General features: G+C 45.0%; 1 protein-coding gene across 1 annotated transcript in view; it reads right to left on the bottom strand.

The window, feature by feature from the left end:
* The window catches only part of PSME3IP1 (proteasome activator subunit 3 interacting protein 1), a 31,501-nt gene extending 15,151 nt beyond the window's left edge, over positions 1 to 16,350 (bottom strand). Inside the window, exons 1-4 of the mRNA XM_082270702.1 lie at positions 16,247 to 16,350; positions 13,065 to 13,197; positions 8,969 to 9,067; positions 3,633 to 3,754 (exon numbers count right to left, since the gene is read on the bottom strand). Of these exons, the coding sequence (XP_082126828.1) occupies positions 3,633 to 3,754; positions 8,969 to 9,067; positions 13,065 to 13,188 (345 nt within the window). The 5' untranslated portion in view covers positions 13,189 to 13,197; positions 16,247 to 16,350. The remainder of the gene's footprint in view (positions 1 to 3,632; positions 3,755 to 8,968; positions 9,068 to 13,064; positions 13,198 to 16,246) is intronic.
* Positions 16,351 to 22,662: the final 6,312 nt, after the last annotated feature.

Here is a 22,662-nt window from a genome sequence, read left to right as displayed (position 1 = left end):
CCCGCTATACTATCGCAGTCCCGCTATAAATCACTGAATGCCACCATAGTAGTATAAAAAAAAAAAAAAAATGTATACGTCCTATAGTTTGTAGACGCTATAACTTTTGTGCAAACCAATCAATATATGCTTATTGGGATTTTTTAAATCAAAAACATGTAACAGAATACATATACTGGCCTAAATTTATGAAGAAATAGTATTTTTACATTTTTATATTGGATATATTTTATAGCAGAAAGTAAAAAATATTGTTTTTTCTTCAAAAGTTTTTGTCTTTTTTCATTTATATAATAAAAGACAAAAAACCCAGTGGTGATCAAATATATATTATTCAGTGTTGCATGACCACGCAATGGTCAGTTAAACTAGCACAGTGCCGCATTGCAAAAAATGGCCTGTTCATGAAGGGGGGTAAATCTAAAAGGAGAGAAATAAGCAGCTGCAGTTTCTTACTTCATTCTGCAAATACCAGTTGCCTGGCTTTCTTTGGCTTCAATACTATCCAAGTCACTGACCTGGAACAAGCATGCAAATTAGAAAGTCACAGAAAAATCTAAACTTCATCTCCGCACTGGTTTAGGATCAGTGATTTAGAAAGTCCAAATCCACTGGATCAGTATGGCAGACAGAAAACAAGCATTTTAAGGAGAGGCCAGCAAATGCAGCCTTCATATTTCTCTCAATACAGATTTCTTGTGTGAAATCTTGTAAAAGTATTCACAGTCCTTGAAATTTTCCACATTTTGTCATGTTACAACCAAAAACGTAAATTTTATGTGATAGGCCAACACAAAGTGGAACATAATTTTGAAGTGGAATGAAAATGGATAAATGGTTTACAAAATTGTTTACATTTAAATATGTGAAAAGTGTGGCCTGCATTTGTATTCACCCCCCCTGAGTCATTACTTTATAGAACCACCTTTTGCTGCAATTACAGCTGCAAGTCTTTTTGGGGAATGTCTCTACCAGCTTTGCACATCTAGAGAGTGACATTTTTGCCCATTCTTTGCAAAATAGCTCAAGCTCTGTCACACTGGATGCAGAGCATCTGTTAACAGCAATTTTCAAGTCTTGCCAGAGATTCTTAATTAGATTTAGTCTGGATTTTGACTGGGCTCTTCTAACACATGAATATACTTTGATCTAAACCATTCCATTGTAGCCCTGGCTGTATGTTTAGGGTCGTTGTCATGCTGGAAGGTGAACCTCCTCTGCAGTCTCATGTCTTTTGCAGACTCTTTCTCTTCTAAGATTGCCCTGTGTTTGGCTCCATCCATCTTCCCATCAACCCTGAACAGCTTTTCTGTCCCTGCTGAAAAAAAACATCCCCACAACATGATGATGCTGTCACCACGTTTCACAGTGGGGATGGTGGGTTTACGGTGACGTGCTGTGTTAGTTTTCCCCCACACATAACATTTTGCTTTTATGCCAAAAAGTTAAATTTTGGTCTCATCTGACCAGAGCACCTTCTTCCACATGTTTGCTGTGTCCCCCACATGGCTTCTCGAAAAACTGCAAACAGGACTTCTTATGGCTTTCTTTCAACAATGGCTTTCTCCTTGCCACTCTTCCATAAAGGCCAGATTTGTGGAGTGCGCGACTAATAGTTGTCCAGTGGACAGATTCTCCCACCTGAGATGTGGATCTCTGCAGCTCCTCCAGAGTTACCATGGGCCTCTTGGCTGCTTCTGATTTATTCTCTCCTTATCCGGTTTGTCAGTTAAGGTGGACGGCCATGCCTTTGTAGGCTTGCAGTTGTGCCATACTCTTTCCCATTTTCGGATGATGGATTGAACAGTGCTCTGTGAGATGTTTAAGGCTTGGGATATTTTTTTATAACCCAATCCTGTTTTAGTGCCGGTTCTCACTATTGCGATCACAGACATCGCATATGATTCGGATTGCACTGCTCCTAAAATCACATGCGATGTCTGTGCCGATGCAAATTCAGCCATACAATTTGTATGGCTGAATTCGCACCGAAATCGCAGTGAACACGCACATGACTCTTTTTTTTGGTCTGCAACAGAATTGGAACGCATGGTGGTTCACACCAGTACGATCCGATTCCTGTGCGAACTGTCAGATCACACTGCGATATGCGATCTGATCTGGTGGTGTCGTTAACTTTGAATTGACACCCCCAGCGTATCGCATATGGCAGTGTGAACTGCCTGTGCTGCGGATGCGGGAACACGCAGTATATTCGCAGTGTTCCCACATCGCAATAGTGTGAACCTGCACTTACACTTCACAACTTTATCCCTGACCTGTTTGGTGTGTTCCGTGGCCTTCATAATGCTGTTTGTTTACGAAGGTTCTCTTAACAAACCTCTGAGGGCTTCACAGAACAGCTGTATTTATACTGAGATTGAATTACACACAGGTGGACTTTATTTACTAATTTGGTGACGTCTAAAGGCAATTGGTTCCATTAGATTTTAGTTAGGGGTATCAGAGTAAAGGGGGGGGGGCTGAATACAAATGTACGCCACACTTTTCAGATATTTATTGGTAAAAAAAAAAAAATTGAAAACCATTTATCATTGTCCTTCCACTTCACAATTATGTTCCACTTTGTGTTGGTCTATCACATTAAAATTTAAATTAAACACATTTACGTTTTTGGCTGTAACATGACAAAATGTGAAAAATTTCAAGAGGTATGAATACTTTTTCAAGGCACTGTAAATGACTCAAATGTTTGCTAAAGTGTTAAATAAGTATGATGCATTATTTTCACAGCCTCAAACGCCTGATTACTCCTGCTGTGAGAATTAGAGTACATACAAATGTTGCCTTTCCACCTTTCAATGATACAACTTTTCCTTCATCTAACTGTTAAAGTGGAGTTCCACCCTAATTTTATACTTACCTCCATCTTCTCGCTCTGGGTCACCTGGAAAAACAAATGGATAATCGCATTTTTTTTTTTTTTTACTTACCTCGTAGAGAAGAAAATATACTTACCTTACTTCCTTCTTCCTCCTTCCTCGGCCGCGGCCCGTCGTCACTTCCTGGCTTTGCAATGATTTCTGGGAGCTGAACGTCATCGCTCCCAGGAATCATTGCGCCTGCACCGGCCCCGACGTCAGTTCCGGGGCGCGCGCGTCATTCCCTTCTAAACAGCTTCTGGGCATGCCCAGAAGCTGTGGAGGGATGATGCGCGTGCCCGGAAGTGACGGCGGGGCCGGCGCAGGGCATCGTGGGACCGAACAAGAAGGAAGAGGACGTCGAAGAGGATCGCGCTGGCTTCAAGCTGCCCACACCTGAGATGGCAGCGCTGGACAAAACTTTTTCAAGGTAAGTATTTGTCCTAACAGGTAAGTGCAACCCGGGACAGATCAGAGGCTAGCCATTGTGGAATGCACTAGCCCAGACTGTCCAGGGGGTATTTTTAAAAAAAAAAAAAAAAATTCCAGGGTGGAACTCCGCTTTAAAAATACCAAAATGAGTTGTGCCTGGACCCACCTAGAAACACCCTCATCTTGCCAGAAGCAGGACTGTTGGCAAGGACACATCATGAGCATAGTTGTGGAAGGGCTCTGCTTACTGAAATTTGATTACTACATTAATAATACAGGTTTTCAATCCCTTATGCTGCATGAAACAAAAAAGGATATTCGAAACTCATTTAATTCCTTCTTTTCTTCTTCTCTTCTCTCTTTTTCCAACATTTCCTGTTTTCTTGAAACTTCATCTAAAAATTGTGTTTCATCTTCTTCTAAGCCTCGCACCATATTTTCTAATGAATGCAAAAACACAGTTTAGTGTAAGAAAAGGTTTGGAAATACTAAGGACCCTATTTAAAAGAAAGCTGCTGAAATAATTGGATTTTTGTCTTACCGTAAAATCCTTTTCTCTGATGTTCACTGACAGACACAGCTCCATGTCTTCAGACCATTGGGCTTTATGCTGTTCTCTCTTCAGGAGTAGGACTAGGAGGAAACCTTTTTGGCTACGCCCCAGAGGGTATATATCATCACTTCCTGCTATAGGACTTCAGTTTGTAACAAGCAGTGTCAGACGAACCTATAACACAACCCAACAGAGGGGCGGGTGCTGTGTCCGTCAGTGAACCTCAGAGAAAAGGATTTTACGGCAAGACACAAATCCAATTTTCTCTCTCGTTCACTGACGGCGGACACAGCTCCATGTCTTCAGACCATTGGGATGTCCCAAAGCAGTGAAAAAACACAGCAATTCGCAGAATTCCCAACAAGGCTAAACATAACCAACCAGGTAAAAACAGGAGCTCAACTAGTAACAACAGGAGCTCACCACTAGGAAAAAATGACACCCTCAAGAAGCGGATGCCTCTGCAACAGCTGCCTGCAAAACATTGCGGCCAAACGCGACATCCGAAAATGCAAGTACATCCACCTTATAAAACTTTGTGAATGTGTGTACAGACGACCACGTAGCCGCCTTGCTCACCTGAACCACTGACGCCGGTTGACCGAAGGCCCAGGAGGCCCTAAGCGCCCTCGTAGAATGCGCCTTAACAGGGAAAGGAGGAAACTGACCCTAATGAAATAGGCCTGCACCACTGTCTGCCTGATCCACTTGGAAATGGTCACAGCAGACGCGGCCTGTCCCTTACGAGGTCCATCTGTAAGAACAAACAAGGAATCGGATTTCGGAATCGGTTCAGTCACCGCCAGGTACACCCGAATCGCCCTTACTCCATCCAAGAAATGTAAAGCAATTTCCTTAGGATGTTTCGGCTTAGGACATAGGGACAGTAACACAATATCCTCATTCAAATGAAACCCCGAAACAACCTTAGGAAGGAACGCCTGACAGGGTGGCAACACCACTTTGTCCCTATGAATCACCAGGTAGGGTGACCGACAGGACAACGCAGCCAACTCCGACACCCGACGTGCGGAAGTAATAGCTACTAAGATAGACACCTTCTGCGACGAAATGAGCACAGGAAGTTCTCGAATATTTTCAAAGGGAGGCTTTTGAAGCACCGACAGTACCAAACTGAGATCCCAAGGAGGGCAACAGGGATCGCACCTGAGGAGCCAGGTGGCAAGCTCCCTGCACAAAAGTGTGAACCGCCAACGGCCTTTGGAAAAATATAGCCAAGGCGAAAATCTGGCCCTTGATGGTGTCCAGAGCCAAACGTTGATCTACACCTAGTTGTAGAAACCCCAACAGGCGAGACACAGAAAAGGAACGGGGAGAACCCCCCCCCCCCCCGGGGAGAACCCCCCCCGAAACTCACACCAAGTAATGTACGCTTTCCAAACTCTATGATAAACCTTCCTAGAAGGTAATTTCCTAGCTTTTAACAATGTAGGAATCACCGACTAAGACAGCCCTCTGTCCTTCAGCACCTGGCTTTCAATAGCCAGGCCCTTAAAGCCAGCAACCGTAAAGCAGGATGGAAGATTGGTCCCTGAGACAGAAGATCTTCCCTAAGAGGAAGTTTCCAAGAGACATCTGCTACCAGCTTTACCAGGCCTGCGAGGCCAGTCTGGTGCTTTGGACCAGACTGGCTTACCGTTTCAGGGTCTCTTGGAGCCTCCCGCAAAGTAAGGGGTGGATCTCGAACCCTTTTCTTGCGATCCAGACGGAGGAAAGGGCCGCGTGTGAGCGCAGAGGAAAGGGCAACGTTTACAACGAGGTTCCTTGCTCCTAGCAACCTGTGGAAGTAATGTACTCCTGCCTCCCATCAGACCCTTTATGATCTCTTCCTTAGAGGCACCGAACAACCAGTCACCTACAAAAGGAAGATCAGTTAGCACCTTTTTATCATGCGGCGAAGGATCTCTGCCATTACAGATACCCTGCCGACCAACGGGGCTGCATCCAAGGATGCATCACAAATATACTGTAACCCCTGGATCAACTGATCCGCCAGCTCCGGAGGGTGTTGACTCCCTTCCAGATCCTGGCGTAAAATCTTTGCCTATTCCGTTAAAGTCTGAGATACCTTGGTAGCAAACACCGGTCTCAAAACTGAACCAGCCACGGTGAAAAAGGTACCAGACCAGAGCCTCAGCTCTCTTGTTCACGGGGTTCCTAAAGGACGGAGAATCCTCCACCGGAAAAAGTGTGGCCTTATTTAGCCTGGAAACCTGAGAGTCCACCGACGTGGAACCGCTTGTTTCTTCAGAAGAGACTCCTTAAAGGAATATCTCCTAGCGAAACGCTTAGGTATGCAATCATGCATTTCGGGGGAACCACACTGACTAGTGACAATCTCATCAAAATAGGCAGGAAAGGGAAACACCTTAGTTACCTTGGAAGATTTGCGGGTGCCAAACTGCAACGGCGTCGCTGATTCAGCATCAGCTGAGTCCTCCGACATTAACATTTTCCGCACTGACACATTTAGGGCCTCCACCGGTGCTTTTTCATGCACGGCTGCAGAGGATGAGGACTCATCCTCACTATTCGAGCACTCAGTGTGTGTGGACGCAGACCCAGTGGGCTGACTTACATCCGCGGCTGCCAGGTCCACCGCAGAATCTGAGGAAGCAGAGGGTACAGGTGAGGGGGGGGGCACTTCTTGCTAGGCCTCCCTTGCAGGGCCATATCTACTTTGGATACTAATGACTGTAGGGCTGCCGTCATGGTCGCCAGGGCAGACTGAGACCCAAAGGGTCCCGCAGCTTCCAGGAGTAGATCAGGTGGTGATACATGCTCCAGGGGCTCCATGGTGAATAAAGGGTTAGATATAAATAAAAAGTTAATTTTTTTTGCAAGAAACACCCCGCCCCACAAGAATCAGCGCTCCCGGGGTGCAGAATATAGCAGAGGAAGGATTGTGTACCCCCAGAGACTCACCACCCGAGCTGGAGAGCGCCAATCAGTCTGCCACACTGCTATGGAAAGAGGAAGAGGAAGCACCAACCTGACACTAGAGGCCCCCGAAGCAAATCACTGCACACAGACTACAAGAAAATGGCTGCCGTTTATCTCTATGGGGAAACCAAAAACATGGCCGCTGGACTACACAAACATGGCCACCGAAGCCGGTAATACAGAATCCACTGCATAATGGCAGCATTACGCAGCGCTGCACAGGACCCTGGACTCCACGGAAAAAAAACAGACCCAAGGAGGGGACCCCCCCCGCAGCACCCAGGTACAGACACCCCACTACTCTCCGGCCCAACACCAGAGAAGCCCCCCTACCCAAATGCACCCAGGGCACCTATGCAGGGATATGTGACCTCGCGAGGCGTTTCACTCGCCGGCCAGCCCCCGTCCAGTGGGGCTATGTCGCGGCCAACCTAGTGCAAAGCCAATAGTTGGGTCGCGCTCTCAGGCCAGACTGGGAAGACCATAGGGTTCAGAATATCCAGTGTGTCGCCCAGTCCAGCTTTTGATTGTAGTTCACACAGGAACAAGTTGATTGTAGTTCACACAAGAACAAAATAATAAAGAAAAAGTAAAAAATTCCATTTAAAAAGGGAAAAAATGCAAGGACCACAGATTCCAGCAGAGAGCTAGGTCCTTACTCCTGACTAGGCAGAAGAAACTGAAGTGCTATAGCAGGGGGTGATGGTATACCCTCTGGGACTGCCCCAGGGGCGTAGCCAAAAAGGTTTCTGCCTAGTCCTACTCCTGAAGAGAGAGCAGCATAAAGCCCAAAGGTCTGAAGACATGGAGCTGTGTCTGTCAGTGAACGAAAGAGAAAATAAATCCTATACTCCAGACAGATGGAAAAATAGGGTTACCATCCGTCTGGATTTCACGGACAGGATCGGAGAGCAGCGGGTGTCAGCGGACATGTCACCTCTGACATCCGCTGCTCCATAAGGGTGCATGGAGCATCCGATCAGGTCTGCCTGAAAAACTGACAGGCAGACCTGATCAGAAAGCCCGTGTGAAAGGGCCCCAAGGCTCAGTTTACACTGCCGCGACTTTGGATCCTACTTGCCTCCCCGCTCCCTTCTCACTGGTTGTAACTGACAGCAGTGGGAGCCAATGGCTCCCGCTACTGTCTCTCAGCCAATAAGGAGGCAGAGACCCTGGGAGAGCAGCTGCTCTCTTGCACATCGCTGGATTGCGATCAGGCTTGGGTAAGTTTTGGGGCAGGGGGCGGCTGTTTTATATTAGAGTGCATAGAATGCATGAAGGTAATGCATGAAGGATTTTGCATGAATGCATGGAGGATTTTATATTAGAATGCATAGAATGCATGAAGGTAAAAAAACCTTCAGCCTAGAGAACCACTTTAGAGGCATTACTTATACACGGTATACAGTATGACTCCAAACATAAATGACCAGTTTTGCCCAGTTTTCCAAAAAAACAGATTAAGGAACATTACCCAATACAGGGGACAAAGCAAAGTTTTAAAGGGTTAGTTCACCTTTATCAAAAAGCTGCCTATGTAGGTAGGGGGTGCCTGTAGATAAAAACAAACTGTGCACCTTTGACTAAAGTTGAATATTGCCCTTGCTATAGGTATAGGCCATTTACATACCTCCTGAAACCTGGCTATAAAACTCCCAGAGTTGGCACCCCCTGCCTTGTTCCTAAGATGTTGCTAGAACACTCCCAGCTCCTACTGCTCACCCCCACCATCACAAGTCTGATTATAGACTGGTCCTGCTTGAAAAAAAAAAAAGGTCTAAAGTTAAGCAGAGCCTCTCTGATGACCTTGCTCATCTAAATAAGGCTTGCATTGCTGATTTTCCATGCATTTTGTAAGAACTAGTTCAGAAGCATATAACTGATACATGTTAACTGACCACAATGACAGAACATAACATTTTGGATGTGGATGGGTGTACAGGTGTATGGTCATTTCCGAAATGGCCACTGGGCAGTCTAGAGCTCTGGCTAGGCCAGTTAGAGTAAAAAAACAATTGTTTATCTTTTTGTTCCCTATGATTAAAGTGATGCCAGATATGTCTGCTGTTTTACTACTTGTTCACCAATTAAAATATTTTCTTATGAAGTACCTGGCATGACTTACAGGGCTACTTACTGAATTTAAACTGTTCTTCATATTCTTGCTGTTTTTTCTCCTTCTGTTCCTGTAGCTTTTCATATAAAGAACGAGGGTCATACACTTCCTCTGGACATTCTGGAGAAAATAATTAAATTACAATCTCCAGCTATTAAATACCATACACTATTTGCAGCAACAGCATAATAATGGCATTCATTTCAAGTGACTCACAATCAAGGACACACCAGACATTTATGTTATGATCCTTCAAGAGGGAAGAACAGGGTCATCTACACCATAATGAAGTTTGCACCCCCCCTCCCCTCCACACACAGGCAATATAGGTCTTTATACTAATCATTTCAGATATTAGGTGCTTATTACATTATAGTAATGCCATATAAGTGTCTAAATGTATTCCTCTGCATGTCAACTATACTGTGTACTCTGTATTGGTTTTAGAAAATTGTATTGCAGATTTTTAATTGCTTGCCTGCTAGGTAAACTATTTTGTTAATTCTTTCAAAATGAGTTCTATGGGTATTTTATATTAATCATATTGTCAGCCCCAATGTTGTCAAAAGAAATGTTTAAATACCGAGTTGGATCTTTTAAATCTGCCTGCAATTGAGCTGATCACTGGTTAATAAATGACATGCCCTTTTTACTTACCTAAAGATGTAGCCACATGATGCTCCATTACAGAGTCTTATTGTTTACATGAGGCGGGGTCTTTCATCAGGTGTCTATACATTGCCTGTGTGACATAGGCACTTTCTATTGGCTGTCCAGCGTCAGGGATCTTTCAGCATCCAGAAGAGTAGTAACATCTGTACAAGGGGACTGGCTAGATGCATCTGCTGTGCTGGATTAGGGGTCCCCTGCACCTAGATATGGGGCCGAAAAGGGACCCTGATGGTCTACTTAGGCAAGAAAAAACCTTGTAAGATGGGTTAGGTATGTTTGCCTGGAGATAAATCAAGCTAAAATGGTTCATTTTTTCGATAGAGTTAGAACCTCTGAAGCCATTTGGAGATATTTTCCTTGTTTACTATGCGGTCATCAAGACAAGAAATATGCAAAATCTCTCCAACAAGGGCATGAATAGTATTTCAATTTTTTTTATTAGAGCTTGGAAAGGTGGGAAGCTCTGTCAGGTTTTTAATGTCGTTTGTGACATATCTGAGGTCAAACATTGCATAATACACAGTAATCAGTTAAGGGTTAGAGAGCTGTGATATTTTAGGTACAGTTGTGCTCATAAGTTTACATACCCTGGCAGAATTTATGATTTCTTGGCCATTTTTCCGAGAATATGAATGATCACACAAAAACATTTCTTTCACTCATGGTTAGTGTTTGGCTGAAGCCATTTATTATCATTCAACTGTGTTTACTCCTTTTAAATCATAATGACAGCAGAAACTACCCAAATGACCCTGATCAAAAGTTTACATACCCTGGTGATTTTGGCCTGATAACATGCACACGTTGACACAAAGGGTTTTGAATGGCTAATAAAGGTAACCATCCTCACCTGTGATCTGTTTTCTTGTAGTGTGTGTGTGTGTGTGTGTGTGTGTGTGTGTGTGTGTAAAAGGTCAATGAGTTTCTGGAATCCTGACAGACCCTTGCATATTTCATCCAGTAGCGAGGAAATGTGGAGCATATATGTGTAGGCCGCCGGCCGGACGGTCTCCGCTCGTCCGCACTTCCTGGTCGCGATCAGATGACGTCAGTACGCCGTGTCCTTACGACGTTTCGTCACAGATGACGTTTTCAAAGGTCTTTGAAAACGTCATCTGTGACGAAACGTAAGGACACGGCGTACTGACGTCATCTGATCGTGACCAGGAAGTGCGGACGAGCGGAGACCGTCCGGCCGGCGGCCTACACATATATGCTCCACATTTCCTCGCTACTGTAAGTTTTATTCCTTATTCTTTTAATAAATCAAATGGTTTTACACTATGGAAGCCTTCTCTTTTATTTGGTGGTGATCTCCTTGGCCATATTGGAGTTATTCGTCCAGGATTCCACTGCAGGTCCCCTGAAGTTCACCATTCCTACAGGCGATTTTACCATCCCCTTAGGGTAAGAGGCAAATCTCACTGGTGAAGGCTGACATCTTATCTTGCTTGATTCTTCTGTTTAATCTGGCCCAATCTGATTACTATCTGATTACTAGAGGCGAGTGTTGTTGGTGGCGGCTATTTACACAGAGGACACTTACTTAAGATTTCCCATTCACTTTGGCATTTTCTTCTTTTCACTGTGGTAAGAGGCGACACCAGCCGTTACAGGATTGCACCTCACTTATATGTTTTGCATGTATTTCCAGCCATTTTTGGTAAGGGGTACCTATAGGTGTCCCATTTAAGAGCAATCTATTTCTTTTCTTTTCCTTCTGTTTCAATATACACTGGTGGAGTTCACACAATTTATCCAGTTGTTTTCACTCACTCTGGTGTGTAAGTTTTTTCCGTTTGTGTTGGGTTTTACGCTATTGCGTTTTATTTTTTATCCAATACTACTGAATCAACGCGAGACTATTGGTTCCAGTCTGCCATCAAGGGGACGAGATTTACCTTAGAGAACCTGCCTTTTGATTTACCAATTCTGGTAAGTGTATACCCATAGGGAGCCTGTTTGAATACTGTGATCCTGATATATATGGACTTTATTTTCTATCATTCAAGTTAGCGCGACTTATTACAGAGATTTTGCTTAGGGTGTGGTCACACTTGAAGTTGCTGCTGTTCTCCTTTCCATTAGCGCGGTTATTACCTTGTATTATATTTCATCCAGACCTGCACTGAAATTTCTAAATTTCTGGATTCTGAGTCATGGGGAAAGCAAAAGAATTGTCAAAGGATCTGCGGGAAAAGGTAGTTGAACTGTATAAAACAGGAAAGGGAAATAAAAAGATATCCAAGGAATTGAGAATGCCAATTAGCAGAGTTCAAACTCTAATCAAGAAGTGGAAAATTAGGGGTTCTGCTGAAACCAAACCATGGTCAGGTAGACTAAAGTTAAAACTAAAAACAAAACTAAACTAAAATGTCAGCCACAACTGCCAAGAAAATTGTTCAGGATGCAAATAAAAACCCATAAATAACTTCAGGTGAAATACAGGACTCTCTGAAAACATGCGGTGCGGCTGTTTTAAGGTGCACAATAAGGAGGCACTTGAAGAAAGATGGGCTGCATGGTTGAGTCGCCAGAAGAAAGCCATTACTACGCAAATGCCACAAAGTATCCCGCTTACAATACGCCAAACAGCACAAAGACAAGCCTCAAACCTTCTGGCACAAAGTCATTTGGAGTGATGAGACCAAAATTGAGCTTTCTGGCCACAACCATAAACACTACATTTGGAGAGGAGCCAACAAGGCCTATGATGAAAGGTACACTATTCCTACTGTGAAACACGGAGGTGGATCGCTGATGTTTTGGGGATGTGTGAGCTACAAAGGCAAAGGAAATTTGGTCAGAATTGATGACAAGATGAATGCAGTATGTTATCAAAAAATACTGGAGGAAAATTTGCATTCATCAGCCCGGAAGCTGCGCATGGGACGTACTTAAACATTCCAACATGACAATGATCCTAAACACAAGGCCAAGTCAACCTGTCATTGACTACAGCAGAATAAAGTGAAGGTTCTGGAGTGGCCATCTCAGTCTCCTGACCTCAGAAATCATTGAGCCACTCTGGGGAGATCTCAAACGTGCAGTTCATGCAAGACAGCCCAAGAATTTACAGGAACTGGAGGCTTTTTGACAGGAAGAATGGGCAGCTTTACCATCTGAGAAGATAAAGAGCCTCATCCACAAACACCACAAAAAACTTCAAGCTGTCATTGATGTCAAAGGGCAATACATGGTATTAAAAACTGGGGTATATAAACTTTTGATCAGGGTCATTTGGGTAGTTTCTGGTGTCATTATGATTTAAAAAAAGTAAAAAAGTTGATTGATAATAAATGGCTTTAGCCAAACACTAACCATGAGTGAAAGAAAAGTGTTTGTGTTATCATTCATATTCCCTGAAAAATGGCCAAGAAATCATAAATTCTGCCAGGGTATGTAAACTTATAAGCACAAATGTATTGCTTGTTTTAGGTAGTACCTTCTGGATCTTCAGGTTTCCGCACCTTCTCCCATTCTTCTTGCCTTTGCTTTCTTTTTTCCTCCAATTCAGATTCTGTCACAAATCTTTTGTTCACAACAAAATCCCCTTCACTGCCAGCCATTTTTGAAGACTGAAAAATGCGGCAAAATAAAAACATTATTATCAGCATGGATTATGTGATCACTCCAAGAAAATTAACCTTTTTTTTTTTAAATTCTTGGTACATTTAAAGAAGAGCTTGAATTATGTGCAAAAACCTCATTATAACCCCATAACATATAATCACCATGCAGGACAGCAGAGGATGCGACAGTGCCTCCTGATATCCAATCCACTCTTCCGGCGAGATATCCTCACTCATCCCGCCTACCGGCGAGAAATCCTCACTCATCCCGCCTACCGGCGAGATATCCTCACTCATCCCGCCTACCGGCGAGATATCCTCACTCATCCCGCCTACCGGCGAGATATCCTCACTCATCCCGCCTACCGGCGAGATATCCTCACTCATCCCGCCTACCGGCGAGCAATCCTCACTCATCCTGCCCACCGATGAGAAATCCTCACTCATCCCGCCTCCCGGCGAGATATCCTCACTCATCCCACCTCCTGGCGAGATATCCTCACTCATCCCGCCTACCGGCGAGATATCCTCACTCATCCCGCCTACCGGCGAGATATCCTCACTCATCCCGCCTACCGGCGAGGAATCCTCACTCATCCCGCCTACCGGCGAGATAGCCTCACTTAACCCGCCTACCGGAGAGAAATCCTCACTCATCCCGCCTCCCTGTGAGAAATCCTCACTCATCCCACCTCCTGGCGAGATATCCTCACTTATCCTGCCTACCGGCAAGACATCCTTACTCATCCTGCCTCCCACCAATGGATCCTGCTGCTATCAATCTATCCAATGAGGACGGGGACTTGTGCACATCGCTGGATGGGCTCAGGTAAGAAAAAAAAAAAAAAGGGGGGGGGGCAGGGGGCAGCTGCACCAAAGAAGGTTTTTCACCTGCATTAAGGTGAAAAACCTTGGAGACTTTCCATTCTCTTTAAGGAGAGTCTGCTAAGGCTGCCGGGACCCACTGATCGTTCAGAGAGGAGAGGCAGAATGGCGGGCTGCCTATGTAAACAAGGCAGATTGCCATGCTGTGAGGAAGGAAAAGATCTTGGTGTTTCTGCTAAGCATATCCGTTTTCCTTCAGTCACAGCATCCCCCCCCCCACAGTTAGAAAGCACTCCCTAGGAGCACACTTAAACCTTTGATCGCCCCTGATGTTAACCCCTTCCATGCCAGTGTCATTTGTACAGTGACAGTTCCTTTTTGTTTAGCACTGATTACTGTACTGGCTTCACTAGTCCCCAAAAAGTGTCACTTAGTGTCAGATTTGCTGCAGTCCTGCTAAAAGTCAAAGATTACTAGTAAAAAAAAAAAAAAAAAAAAATCCATAAATCTATTCTATAATTTGTAGAAACAATGACTTTTGCACAAACCAATCAATTGGAATTGTTTTAACCAGAAATATGTAGCAGAGTACACATTAGCCAAAATTGATGAAGAAATTAGATTTTTCCATTTTTTTATTGGATGTGTTTTATGGCAGAAAGTAAAAAATATAGTTTTTTTTTTAATTTTTGCTCTTTTTTTGTTTATAGTGCAAAAAATAAAAACCGCAGGAGGTGATAAAATACCACCAAAAGAAAGCTCTATTTGTCGGAAAAAACAGCATCAATTTTATTTGGGTACAGTGTCGCACGACCGTGCAATTGTCAGTTAAAATAACTCATGCGAATCACAAAAACTGGCCTGGTCATTAAGGGGGTAAAACCTTCCGGAGCTGAAATGGTTATTAGCCTCTTGCCGACTGTCGCACGACTATTTACAGCGGCGGTCAGCCCCTCACAGGCAAAGGGACATAGGACTACGTCACTAGCCTGTGAGCCTCTAGGGGGCGAGCGTGCGCCGCCGGAGGCACGCCCCCGTGACGGCTCGCTCCCTAACATGTCCGCGCGTGTGACTGGTGGACCCGATGTCCGCCGGTCACTCCCGATCGTCCGGTACAGAGGGAGAAAGGCAGGCGGCTAATGTAAACAAAGCCGCCTGTCATTCTCCCCTGTGTAAGTGCAGAGATCATACGGTCCTGCTATGTAGGATCGTATTTCTCTGCAGTTACACACACAGCCACATCCCATAACAGTTAGAAGCACTCCCCTAGGGACACACTTAACCCCTCCTTCTCCAATAAAGTTAACCCCTTCCCTGCCAGTGTCATTTTTACAGTAACAGTGCATATGTAAAGCACTGATTACTGTAGTAATGTCACTGGTACCCCCAAAAGAGTCAAAAATGTCAGTCAGGGGTCAGATCTGTCCGCCGCAATGTCGCAGTCCCGCAAAAAAAATAAAAAAAAAAATTGCAGATCGCCGCCATTACTCGTTAAAAAAAAAAAAACAATAAAAATGACAAAAATCTTTCCCTTAGTTAGTAAACGCAATAACTTTTGCGCAAAACAATCAAAATACGCTTATTGCGATTTTTTTTACCAAACATAGGTAGCAGAAAACAAATTGGCCTACAATGTTAAAAAATTTTGATTTTTACATTTTTTGGGGGGGAATTTCATATAAAAAAATGTGAAAAATATTATTTTTGCAAAATTGTCGCTCTTTTTTTGTTTATAGCGCATGATCAAAAAATCGCACAGGTGATCAAATACCACCAAAAGAAAGCTCTGTTTGTGGGGGAAAAAAAAGGACGTCAAATTCATTTAGGTACAGCGTTGCACGACCGCGCAATTGTCCGTTAAAATCACGCAGTGCCGAATCGCAAAATACCCCCTGGTCAGGAAGGGGGTAAAATCTTCCGGGGCTTAAGTGGTTAAATAAAGGCAGATCCCTGCCAATGGTGTGGCAGCTTCCACTGACTGTGGGTTATCACAGCAGGGAACACTCTCGAGCCTACCAAGGCAAATCTGCATGGCAGACCCCTGACCAGACAGGGCCACTGCTTCAGCAGCAAAGGGTTCTGGGTAATCATAACAGCCTTGGCTAATGTGTAGCCAGCCATACCAGCTCACACACAGCAGCTGCCAGCTAAGGAAAGTATGCCCACATGGTAATTCTCACTCCTTGTAGAGGGCGTATTACCCCTCCTTCTCCCGGTGTCACCCCCTCACCCACCTCTCTCTCTTGCCCAGCTCACTCTTCTTCAGCAGCACAATCTCCTCCAGCCTTCAGCCGGCAGCCAACCAAAACGCGGCGTACTCCCCTCGACAAACCACGGCCCGACGCTACGGAAAGCCGGCCAATCAGAAAAGCGCCTGATGAAAAGATGGCCGCCTCGGCTTCAAGGCTCTTGCGAGACTCAGGGCTGATGAGCATGCGCAGAAGCCTCAGCTTACTTCCCGGGTCGTCACTCCGGGATTGGTCTCGGCTTGAGGAGAGAGAAGAGAAGAAGGGAAGGAAACAGGAAGTGCGCGGAGCTGTGGGGGAATCCTCCTGTGATAACGGTGAGAGAAGGGGGTCCCATGGGGGAGAGATATGGAGGTGTGAGCAGCGCCTGGCAGCATGGCTGTGCCCTGCCCGTCATTGTGTGTGTCTGCTCTTTGTCTCCGCACAGGAGCCTGCCATCACACACAATGACATCACGTGGGGAGGGGAATTGTTATCATTATATCATATAATGGTGTGACTGGGACAGTGTGTATTCTGTATACAGGTGATGGCAGGATCTGGATCATAGGACAGCCATAGGTGATGCAGATCTGTCAGTATTGGGGGGCGGGGTGTCCATACATTACTAATACACCATCAGCCATAACAATATGACCACTGACCGATAAAGTGAACCTCAGTTATCTCATTACAATGGCACCTGAAAGTGGCCGGGACATAAGAGGCCGGAACAGGAAGTGAACATGGTGTCCATTACCAGTGCAGACCCTCGGGGGGGGGGGACCCCGTGCCCACCCACGTGCCCACCCACGACCCCAGGGATGGCAATCGGGGCTCAGGGAGCCCCCCATTGCCCTCCCCACCAGTGCCGCCCGCCAGTGCCCTCCCCACCAGTGCCCTCCCCATCAGTGCCGCCCGCCAGTGCCCTCCCCATCAGTGCCGCCCGCCAGTGCCCTCCCCATCAGTGCCGCCCGCCAGTGCCCTCCCCATCAGTGCTGCCCACCAGTGCCCATCATTGCCATTTATCAATGCCGCCCATTATTGTCCATCAGTGCCCAGCAGTGCTGCCTATCAGTGCCCAGCAGTGCTGCCTATCAGTGCCCAGCAGTGCTGCCTATCAGTGCCCACCAATGCTGCATATCAGTGCCACCCATCAGTGCCTGTCAGTGCAGTCTCATAAGTGATCATCGGTGCAGGAAAAAACGTATTTATTTACAAAATGGTATAACGTAAACAAAAATTTTTTTTTTTTCAAACTTTTCGGTCTTTTTTTTATTTAGCAAAAAAGAAAAAACCTTGCGGTAATCAAATACCACCAAAAGAAAGCTCTATTTGTGGGGGGAAAATGACATAAATTTGGTGTAGGTACAGTGTTGCATGACCGCGCAATTGTAATTCATAATGCAACAGTGCTAAAAGGTGAAAATTTGGCCTGGGCACGAAGGGGGTGAAATTGCCCTGTATTGAAGTGGTTAAATAAAAACATTGCTCTAATACAGGGCTTGACAAATCCTAGGCACCAGGTCACCATGGCGACTAAAAATTTTAGAGTCCTGGCGCCTGGGCTTTTGTCAACTTATTCCCAGACATGAGCAATTCTTATTGCCCGACGCCCCGGACATGCAGTTCCGGGCAGCTGGTTGCCAAGTGCTGGCTTGGTTAGTTCAAAGAGCATGTCCTGGGCCCATGGTTTTGGGACGCCGTCAATAAATGCCCACCCAGAACCACGCCCTGTCAGGCACCCTCTGTGATTGCTGTGTCCTTTACGACACAGCTGATGGAGGTAAAGGGCCAACCACAGTAACTCTTTACTATGTGATCAGCTGTGTCCAATCACAGCTGATCGCATTGTAAACAGACTTGCCAGTTGTCTGCAGTACTTTCCTCACACACCTTCCTCGCTCGTTGTCCCATTTACATTGATTATCAGTGTCCCCCATCAGTGCCTCCTTGTTAGTGGCGCCCATCAGTGCTTCCTCGTTAGTGGCGCCCATCAGTGCCCTCTCATTTAATGCACATCAGTGAAGAGAAAAAATTACTTATCTGCAAAATTTTCTACGTAATTTTTTTATTTTTATTTTTTCTCCAAAATTTGTCTTTTTTTTTTTTTTCATTTGTTTTTTTCAGTGGCGCCCATCAGTGCCTCCTGGTCAGTGGTGCCCATCAGTGCCTCATTAATGCACATCCGTGAGGAGGAAAAATTACTTATCTGCAAGTAATTTTTAAAACATTTTTTTTTTTTTTCAAAAATGTCTTGTCTTTTTTTTTTTTCCTTTGTTTTGTCAGTGGCCCTCATCAGTGGTTCCCATTAGTGCCTCCTCGTCAGTGGTGCCCCCTCGACAGTGGGGCCCATCAGTGCCTCCTCAATGCACATCCGTGAAGAGGAAAAATTACTTATTTGCAACATTTTCTACAATTTTTTTTTAATTTGTTTCAAAAATATCTCTATTTTTTTTATTTTTTTTTCCCATTTGTTTAGCAAAACCCCCCCACCAAAAGAAAGCTTTAAAAAAAGTAATAAAAATGTCATATGGGTACAGTGTTGCATGACTGTGCATTTGCCATTAAAAATTAGCCTGGGCAGGATGGGGGTGAAAGTGCCAGTAGGCAAGTGGTTAACCTCCAAAAAAAGAAAAAAAAAGTTAGTTCTGCTGCTCACCCGCGTTTTGTTGTGTTTTTTTTTTTTCCCACATAGCGGCTCCTTTGTGTGTAAACCTGTGTTGTGCATCTGTAAAGATACATATCAGTGCTACATAAGAGAAGGGGGTTTGTCAATTAAAATAAAGCTTTGTTAGTTAAAAAAAAAAAAATGGCTCCTAACTTTTTTAGCTGGTTGCTAGATTCAAAGAAAATTTGTCAAGCCCTGATCTAATGCTTTTAAATAAAAAAAATAAAAAAACAAGAAATGTCCTTGTGTACATCGGCCGTAAACTGGAAGTGACGTCCTGATGTTGCTCCTGGCCTCCTAGGTCATAGAGTTTAGCGGAGGCCATCTTTCCTCTGCTAATCTCTATAGCCAGCCACAGGTGTCCCAATGAGCCAGGTAAGCCCGAGAACCCCTGGAAAGTCACCCACACTAATCAGCCACTCTAGTCCCTTCTTATCAGAAATGGCAGCGGCTGCTGAAAATTTTATTACCAGCTACAGCCTTAACCCCGGCATTCCACTTCAAAACCATCATCATTATTATTATTATTATTATTATTATTATTATACAGGATTTGTAAAGCGCTGTAAAAACTGTTGGCGCTATATAACATGAGGGCAGGCAGTACAATTACAATACAATTCAATACAGGAGGACTCAGAGGGCCCTGCTCGTTAGAGCTTACAGTCTAGGATGCATTTTTCCAGTTAGGCAGTCTTGAAGGGGTTAAAGCATGCCACAGCATGACAAATACAAAAATAATGAAAGTGTTTTTGCATAAACATATGTATAATAAGAATCCCAAAAATCTCCAAAAACACCTTTGTCACCCTTTAACCACTTTACCACCGGAGGATTTTGCTGTCTTACGTCTGGGCCACTTTTTGCGATTCGGCACTGTGCGACTTTAACTGACAATTGCGCGGTCGTGCGACGCCGTACCCAAACGAAATTTACATCCTTTTTTTCCCACAAACAGAGCTTTCTTTTGGTGGTATTTGATCATATCTGCGATTTTTACTTTTTGCGCTATAAAAAAAAAGAGCGTTTATTTTGAAAAATAACAATATTTTTTACATTTTTTTTTTTTATATGAAATTCCCCCCCCCCCCCCCCCAAAATGTAAAAATCAAAATTTTTTAAAATTTTTGGCCAATTTGTTTTCTGCTACCTATGTTTGGTTAAAAAAAAAATCACAATAGGCGTATTTTCATTGGTTTGCGCAAAAGTGGATGCGTTTACTAACTAAGGGAAAGATTTCTGTCATTTTTGGTGGTTTTTTTTTTTTTTTTGGCGGCGATCTGCGACATTGTGGCGGACAGATTGGACCCTTGACTGACATTTTTGACACTTTTGGGGGTACCGGTGACATTACTACAGTAATCAGTGCTATAAATATGCACAGTTACTGTAAAAATGACACTGGCAGGGAAGGGGTTAATTTTATTGGAGAGGGAGGGGTTAATGTATGCCTGGTGCTTACTGACGTGTGTGGGGGGAGGTGACTGAGTGACACAGGCACAGATCACAGGTTCAGCCATGCTGAACCCTGCAATCTGTCCCTGCCTGTCACTTAGGAGATCCGCCCGCTTTGTTTACACAAGCGGGTGGATCTCCGGACTCGATTCCCCGACGATCGGGGAAGAGCAGCGGTAATCACGCCGCTCCTCCCCTGGCCCGACTCCCGCTGTGACTGAAAACAGCGGGAGCAAGCCTCCACCCAGAAGGGGAGGAGTCCAGCGACGTAGGTCTACGTCGCTGGACGGAATCAAGCCACTTTGCCGCAGTACAGTCCCAGTGACTGGTCGGCAAGTGGTTAAACAGCCGTGCTGCTGCGAGTTGGAACATAATGAACAGTCAATCGCAGTATGACATACAGGTGACTAACAGACAAAGAGGTGGAAAAGAGGAATGTTGCTAAAAAATAAATTCTGGTTCTGATAGAAAGGTGTCAGACCACGCAGGGCATTGCAGTTTGCTGTGTATGGGGCTGCATAGCCACAGACCAGTCAGGGTGCCTGTGCTGACCCGTGTCCACATCCAAAAGCCCCTGCAATGGGCATGTGAGCTTTAGAACTGAACCACGGAGCAATGGAAGAAGGTGGCCTGGTCTGATAAATTCAAGAATGGTTTGCGGTGTTGACTTGGCCTTCAAATTCTCCAGATCTCAGTCCAATCCTCTGTGGGATGTGCAGGAAAAACAAGTCAGAGGCTCCACCTCACAGCTTACAGAACTTGACGTATCTGCTACTGACGGCTTGGTGCCAGATACCACAGCATACCTTAAGAGGTCTCCTGAGGTCCATGCTTTGATGGGTTATGGTCATAATGTTATGGCTGATGTATTCATCTATAACTAGAATCTGCTGCCCTTCAATACAGGGCACCTTCACCCTTGCCCAGGCCAATTTTTACCTTTCAGCGCTGTCGCACTTTGAATGACAGTTGCGCGGTCATGCAACACTGTACCCATATGTAATATTTATCGTTTTTGGAGACAGATTTAGTGCTATTCGTTCACCACTTTTTTTTTTTTTTGCGAAACAAAAACACCTGCCTTTTTTACCGGCTCTCCTCTCCCTGTGATGTGACAGCGTGTGAGGAAAAGAATGCCGTTTGCTGTTAAACGGCAAGTTTGTTTACATGTGATCAGCTGCAGTTGGACATAGCTGACCACATGGTAAAGGGCCGCTGTGATTGGCTCTTTAGCCGATCCATGATCAGAGCGCAGCGGATGAATGCGGGGGAGCATAGTTCTGTCAGGACGTCTGTGGATGCCCTCCTAGAACTGGATGACTGCGCTGTAGCCATCTTTTGGCTAGAATGCTGTCAGAAAGAGGTTGGTAATGGGAAGCCAGGGGACAATAATGTGGGTTTTGTTGGTTTCCTCCCCGTATGGCTCCGTGTGTGTGTGTGTGTGTGTTTGTGTGTGTAGATTGTGAGCTTCTCTGGTAGACCAGGGACTTTCACACTTCGCTACCAAAGGGGGGGATTTACTAAGACCAGTGCACGCAGAATCAGGTGCAGCTGTGCATAGTAACCAATCCGCTTCCAGGTTTTATTATCAAAGCTTAAAGTGGAGTTCCACCCTAAAATTTAACTTCGGTCCATCTTCTTGCTCCGGGTCACCTGAAAAACGAATGGATAATCGCAATTTATTTATTTTTTTTTACTTACCTTGTTTTAGAAGAAAATATACTTACCTTACTGCCTCTTCCTCCCTCTGCCACCACGGCCCGTCGTCACTTCCTGGCTTGCAATGATTCCTGGGAGCTGAACGTCATCGCTCCCAGGAATCAATGCACCTGCACCGGCCCCGACGTCAGTTCCGGTGCAGGCGCCGTCATACCTTGCTAAACAGCTTCTGGGCATGCCCAGAAGCTGTGCAGGGATGACGCTGCAGCCCCGGAACTGACCGCGGGGCCGGTGCAGTGCATCGTGGGACTGAGAGGACGGAAGAGGACGCAGAAGAGGATCGCACTGGCTTCAAGCTGCCCACACCTGAGATGGCAGCGCTGGACAATACATTTTCAAGGTAAGTATTTCTTCTAAAAGGTAAGTGCAACCCGGGACAGATCAGAGGCTATCCATTGTGGAATGTACTAGCCCTGACTGTCCCGGGGGTATTTTTTTATTTATGTTTTAGGGGGAACTCCGCTTTAATTGAACAATCTATAGTTAGTAGCTGGTTACTATTCACAGTTGCACTAGATTCTGTGTGTACCGGTTTTGTAAATCTCCCCCAAAGTGTCCTTATGGTGGCCATGCAGG

The sequence above is a fragment of the Pelophylax lessonae genome (assembly GCF_965119305.1).
Source record: "Pelophylax lessonae genome assembly, chromosome: 10".
Taxonomy (NCBI): domain Eukaryota; kingdom Metazoa; phylum Chordata; class Amphibia; order Anura; family Ranidae; genus Pelophylax; species Pelophylax lessonae.
Note: the sequence above shows the minus strand (reverse complement) of the source record. Positions and strands in the feature narration are given on the sequence as shown.